This window comes from Canis lupus, chromosome 16, assembly GCF_003254725.2.
Source record: "Canis lupus dingo isolate Sandy chromosome 16, ASM325472v2, whole genome shotgun sequence".
Taxonomy (NCBI): domain Eukaryota; kingdom Metazoa; phylum Chordata; class Mammalia; order Carnivora; family Canidae; genus Canis; species Canis lupus.
Window position 1 is genome coordinate 5,694,943 of NC_064258.1, and position 6,542 is coordinate 5,701,484.

At 37.7% G+C, this 6,542-nt stretch overlaps 1 protein-coding gene across 1 annotated transcript; it reads right to left on the bottom strand.

Annotated features, from left to right (window-relative positions):
• Positions 1-3,540: 3,540 nt before the first annotated feature.
• On the bottom strand, positions 3,541-4,470 carry LOC112651022 (olfactory receptor 2A2-like). The gene has a single exon (XM_025433962.3). It carries the CDS (start codon positions 4,468-4,470, stop codon positions 3,541-3,543), a length of 930 nt encoding a protein of 309 aa, XP_025289747.3.
• Positions 4,471-6,542: the final 2,072 nt, after the last annotated feature.

Sequence of the window (6,542 nt, forward strand, 5' to 3'; positions counted from 1 at the left end):
TTTAATGTCTTTTTGTTCTCTGATTGCTGAGGCTAGGACTTCCAGTACTATGTTGAATAGCAGTGGTGAGAGTGGACATCCCTGTCTTGTTCCTGATCTTAGAGGAAAGGCTCCCAGTGCTTCCCCATTGAGAATGATATTTGCTGTGGGCTTTTCGTAGATGGCTTTTAAGATGTCGAGGAATGTTCCCTCTATCCCTACACTCTGAAGAGTTTTGATCAGGAATGGATGCTGTATTTTGTCAAATGCTTTCTCTGCATCCAATGAGAGGATCATATGGTTCTTGGTTTTTCTCTTGCTGATATGATGAATCACATTGATTGTTTTACGGGTGTTGAACCAGCCTTGTGGACACTATATATTTTTAAATGAAAGTTAATCATGCTTAATTTTATACTTATTCTAGAATTTTATAACTCTTGACATTAATAAAGTTTTCATGACTTGCCAAAAAACAGAGAATTAATGTCATGATATATTTTAAAATAAAACTAAAAACCTCTGCACAGCAAAGGAAACCATAAGCAAGATGAAAAGACAACCTACTAAATGGGAGAAAATATTTGGAAATCATTTACTCAATAGGGCTTAATATCCAAAATGTATAAAGAACTCATATAACTCAATGGCAAAAAAAAAAAAAAAAAAAAACCCATTTTAAAAGTGGGCAGAAAATCTAAATAGATGTTTTCCCAAAGGAGACATACAGATGGCCAACAGCTACATGAAAAGGTGCTTGACATCACTCGTCATCATCAAAACCATAATGAGATATCACCTCACACCTGTTAGAATGGCTATCCTCAAAAAGACAAGTGATTTCAATTGTTGTGAAGATGTGGGGAGAAGGGAACCCTCATGCACTGATGATGAGAATGTAAATTGGGGATCCCTGGGTGGCGCAGTGGTTTAGCGCCTGCCTTTGGCCCAGGGCGCGATCCTGGAGACCCGGGATCGAATCCCACGTCGGGCTCCCGGTGCATGGAGCCTGCTTCTCCCTCTGCCTGTGTCTCTGGCGCTCTCTCTCTCTCTCTCTCTCTCTCTCTCTGTCTCTCAGTCTTTCATGAATAAATAAATAAATAAAATCTTAAAAAAAAAAAAGAGAGAATGTAAATTGGTGCAGCCACTGTGGAAAATAGTTATGGAAGTTCCTCAAAAATTAAAAATAGAGGGATGCCTGGGTGGCCCAGTGGTTGAGCGTCTGCCTTCGGCTCAGGGCATGATCCTGGAACTCTGGGATTGAGTCCCGAGTTGGAGACTCTGATCACTAGGAGGCTGCTCCTTGCTGGTCTTACCTTCTGATAGAAGGTTCTATAGGCTTTCTTATACTATATATAGGAAATTAATCCCAGAGTTTGGCTCCCTGTGGGGAGCCTATTTCTCCCTCTGCCTATGACTCTGGCTTCTGTCTGTGTCTCTCATGAATAAATAAATCTTTTTTTAAAATTAAAAATAGAACTATTTGATTCAGCAGTTTCATTCCTGGGTATTCAACCAAAAGAAATGACAACACTAACTCAAAAAGGTATCTGTACCCCCATGATTACTACAGCTCTATTCACAATAACTAAGACATGGAAACAACCTAAGTGCCCATTGATGGAAGAATGGATAATGAAAATGAGGTATATATTCAATGAAATATTAATCAGACTTAAAAAGGAAGGAAACATTGCCATCTGTGACAACCTGGATAGACCTTGAGGACATTAGACCAGTGAAATAAGTCAGACAGAGAAAGACAAATATGATATGATCTCCCTTGTGTGTGGAACCAAGAAGGAAAGAAAAGAAAGAAGAAAGGAGGGAGAGAGGGAGGAAGGAAAAAAAAGAAAGGAAAGAAAGAAAATAAAATAAAGAAAAAGAACGAAAGAAAGAAGAAAGAGAAGAAAAAAAAAAAAAAAAAAAGAAAGAAGAAAGAAAGAGAAAGAAAGAAGAAAGAAAGAAAGAAAAGAAAGAAAGAAAGAAAGAAAGAAAGAAAGAAAGAAAGAAAGAAAGAAAGAAAAGGGGAAAAGAACTAGCTCACAAAGAATGGATTGATGATTGCCAGAGGCCAGTGTGTGGGGAGTGAGTGAAATGGGTGAAGAGGGTCAAGAGATACAAAGCTCCAGTTATAAAATAAATAAATCATGGGGATGTATTCTCAGCTAAATGACTATAGTTAATAATACTGTATTGCATGTTTGAAAGTTGCTCTTAAAGAGAATAGATCTTTAAAGTTTTCATTACATGAAAAAAATATATATGTATAGTGACTGATGTTAACCACACTTACTGTGGTGATCATTTTGCACTATCTACAAATACTGAATCATAAAAAAAGCAGCTCTTACTTATTTGATCACCATTAGCATCATGAAGACAGTTGTTCAGTCTGGTAAATCCAGGGGAATTTCTGCCACCATGAAAGAAAAATGATGTTAGCTACATTATAGTTGTCTCATGATATTTGGTCCTACCAAACCATCTTCAGATAAGTTGATTCAAACATTACAAAAATATTGGTGGGAACAATTTGAAGAACTTCAATAGGTCATTCAATTTTATTAGAAATTAATTTTTAAAAGGTAATTATTATAACCCAATATTAAATGTAATGTCTGAGCAATGCTCAAAACTCTTACCTCTAGAACCATTTAAAGATTTACTAAAGAAAAAAAAAATAAAGATTTACTAAAGAATTACCTTCATTTTACCTAAACATTTAATGTATTTTAGGATTTTTTCCATAGTTGCTTATTGGGCTAAAGCTTTCCCTAACTTCTTCCTCTTTAGACCTAAACTATTCTACCAGAGAATTTAGAGTTTCTCTAAACTCCTATTTCATTGACCTCAAATTGTGAAATACAGTCATATAAGTGCAACATTTTCTGTATTGAAATTTCAGATCTACTTTGAAAATTCTGCCTTATGGTATTAAGCTTACTGTTTTTCCAGCTACCACAAGATGATAAAAAAAAAAAAAATCACATACTTCTCAATACATAAGCCAAAGAAATGCACTGATGTAATTTTTTACATTTAGTTTTTTCCCACATGTTAATATTCCTGGATTCAAAAAAATAAAGAGCATTTAGTATTTTTAAAGAAAGACTAGGGAGGGGCACAGTTGCTTGGGTGACCAGCTCATGGTTTCAGGTCATGATCTCTTGGATTGTGAGATCAGGCCAGTATCATGCCAGACTCAGTGGGGAGTCAGCTTGCAATTGTCTCCCTCTGCCCCTTTTCCTGTGCACTATCTCTGTGCACACACACACACTTTCTCTCTCAAATAAATAAATAAATAAATAAATAAATAAATAATAAATAAATCTTAAAAAAAAAAAGACTAAATGTTCTGATAATTTAGATGTCCCAAATCCTAATGAGGTCTCTCAATTTTAGAAGAAATTCTTTTCATGGAACATTCTCCTATTTTTAGAGCTAGAACTTGGACAGTTACCATTTTTAATTCAAACTTCTAAGTGGGAACTTTTGAGTTTTGCTTCAGCAAACTACATAATTTTAAGGAAACCCCACTCAAATAATTCTATCAATGCTTCACATGGTTTTTTTCTGCAGTACTCTATACAAAGAAGCCTTCATCTGAGCATTCCTCAAGCTGTAGATGAGAGGGTTCAGCATTGGGTTAAAGAGACTGTGAAATAGGGACAGTATTTTCTCTAGCTCTTCTCGTTGATTGGAGTCGGGGACCATATAAACCAACATGGCTATGCCAAAGAAGAGTCCAACCACACAGAGGTGGGAAGAGCAGGTGGAGAAGGCCTTTCTGCGGCCCTGCTTTGACTGGATCTTTAGGATGGCCCAGAGGATGCACATGTAGGAAACTAGCATTAAGCAGAGAGGCACAACTAAGACAAACATACAGGCAGCAAAGATGACCATTTGGTTGAGCCTAGTGTCAGCACAGGCCAGCTTGAGGACAGATAGGATTTCACAGAAAAGGTGGTTTACTTTCCTGGGTCCACAGAAGGGCAACCGTAGAAGGAGAATTGCATGTACCAGAGACAGAAAAAATCCACATGACCAGGAAGTGACAGCCAGAACCGTGCACAGTCTCCAGCTCATGATGACAGTGTACTGGAGGGGGTGGCAGATGGCCACGTACCTGTCATAGGACATCACCACCAAAACCAGGCACTCTGTAGCAGCAAAACCCAGGTACAGAAATGTCTGCATTACGCAGGGAACAAAAGAGATGGTTCTCTTCTGATTCACTAAGTTTACCAACATCTTGGGGACATTGTTGGAGGCATAGGACATGTCGATGACAGCCAGGTGTGAGAGGAAGAAGTACATGGGGGTGTGCAGTCTCAGGTCCAGACGGATGAGTCCCAAGATCACGCCATTTGCCAGCAGACTGAAGATATACAAGAGGGAAAAGATCCAGAAGAGGAGCACTTCCATCTCTGCACTGAGCTGGAACCCCACCAAGACAAATTCTGTGACCCATGACTGGTTGCTTCCCATTTCCTAATGACAGATTTTCAAGGACTGAAATGTGACAAAAGGTCAGAGCTGGGCAATCGACAAAAATTGGAGTTACTTATCTCAACATAGGCTTGCAGAAGGGTTGTATCCTTGTCCCTATTTGCCAACTCCCTTATTCCCTCAAACTGCTAACCTTCTTGATTTGAACTTATAATATGAAAGTGTAAACTCACAGAAAAGGGTCAAGAGTTATGCAAAGAACTCCCACCTACCTTCACACAGATTCAACAGGTTTTCATACTTCTTTCATGTTTGCCTTATTCTCTTTTTCTCTACGTGTATGTACTTTTTCAGAGTGTAGGATGAATTCAGTAACTTTCTAAATACTGAGAGTTATTGTAAAAACCCTAAAGGGGTTAGCGGGTTATACATTCTTGATCAAGTGCATACTGGGCTGAAAAATGCATATGGGTCACTCGAAAATATGATTGTGGTTACAAACTCTGCACATCATCACCCTCATTCTGTAATCCTGATGAGGTGTTGTTGTGGGGTCATAGTCCTCCTCATTTGAACCATTTTATTGTAGTTTGCCATTAGGTACTACAAAGAGAAAGAATGCAGTCTACTTGAACTTCTCTAGGCCCCACTGAGAGGCTAATTAGAAAACCGCCTGTAGGGGTGCCTGGGTGGCTCAGTGGTTGCCCTCTGCTTGGGGTGTGATCCCAGGACCTGGGATCAAGTCCCACATCAGGCTCCTTGCAGGGAACCTGCTTCTCCCTGTGCCTGTCTCTGCTTCTTTCTCCGTGTGTCACTCATGAAGAAATAAATAAATTCTTTCTAAAAAAGAAAAAGAAGAAAAAGAAAAGAAGAAGAAGAAGAAGAAGAAGAAGAAGAAGAAGAAGGAAGAAGAAGAAGAAGAAGAAGAAGAAGAAGAAGAAGAAGAAGAAGAAGAAAGAAAGATGAAAGAAGAAAGAAAAAGAAAGAAAGAAAGAAAGAAAGAAAGAAAGAAAGAAAGAAAGAAAGAAAGAAAGAAAGAAAGAAAACAGCCTGTACAAAGAAAGGGTCTTTTCTACTCCTTTGAATCAGAGTAGATTCATATGAAGGGGCTCTTTTAGGCGCCTATGAAAAGTATGAGCTTGGTCAATATTAACAGTAAAGAGGTATATCCTCACTAGGAAGATCTGGATAATCCTCAAGATAAAAATCAAAGATAAAAAAGGGGAGTTATACCAAATGTCACGTATTTGAACTGAGATTCTCTTTCACCAAATAGGAAGTCTTGTGGGCATGTACTATGTCCTGAACAGCTTTATATCTTGAAATAAAAGGTAAAGTTCTAGATGAAACAAGTACTCAAGACATGTATGTTAGATGGATGATTGTCATTTTAGTTCAAAAATGGATGTACTAACTATCTTGTATTTGGAAGTTTCATTTGACAAATCAATGGATTCTACTTCCTTGGAGAAATTCACAGTTAGAATATGAGGAAAATTGAAGAGAGACAAAATCATAGAGTCTTTCATCTCCATGAGTGTGATTGCATTTGGGAAGGTTCTATGTCAATGTGCATTAAGTTTGCAACATGAATTTTTGCTACAAATAAAGACATGCCTACATTATGTGAAGCGGGAGGGGAGACTGCAACATCAGTATTGTCAAATTCTTCGGAGGCACAGTGGGATACAATAGACAATGTCTGAATCACACTTGATCTGTGAACATAAAGGATAAATATACTGTTCAAAGCACTGAATGCATCACTAGTCAGTGAGAACATCTGTTTTTTTTTAGAACATCTGTTTAATAACTTTCTAGCCTAGTGATTTCTGTATCTGATTTAGTGTATCTTTTCATTTTCATTATCATTATTATATTGCTCATAAACAATGAATAAAAATAAAATTAAAGATAGGTTAAAACTCTTAAGCAGATACAATGCTGTCATCGAGAAGAAAATGTCATGGTAGTCATACCTAAAATTTCACCTCCCCAGTGGAAGTAAAGAAACAATAGCAGTGTAAATAAGGAAACCTTTGCTTCGTCAGTGGGAGCAGCTTTTCTGGGTTGCTAGCTTTTCCTGGACCCTAGAAAGTTTTCTTGATCCA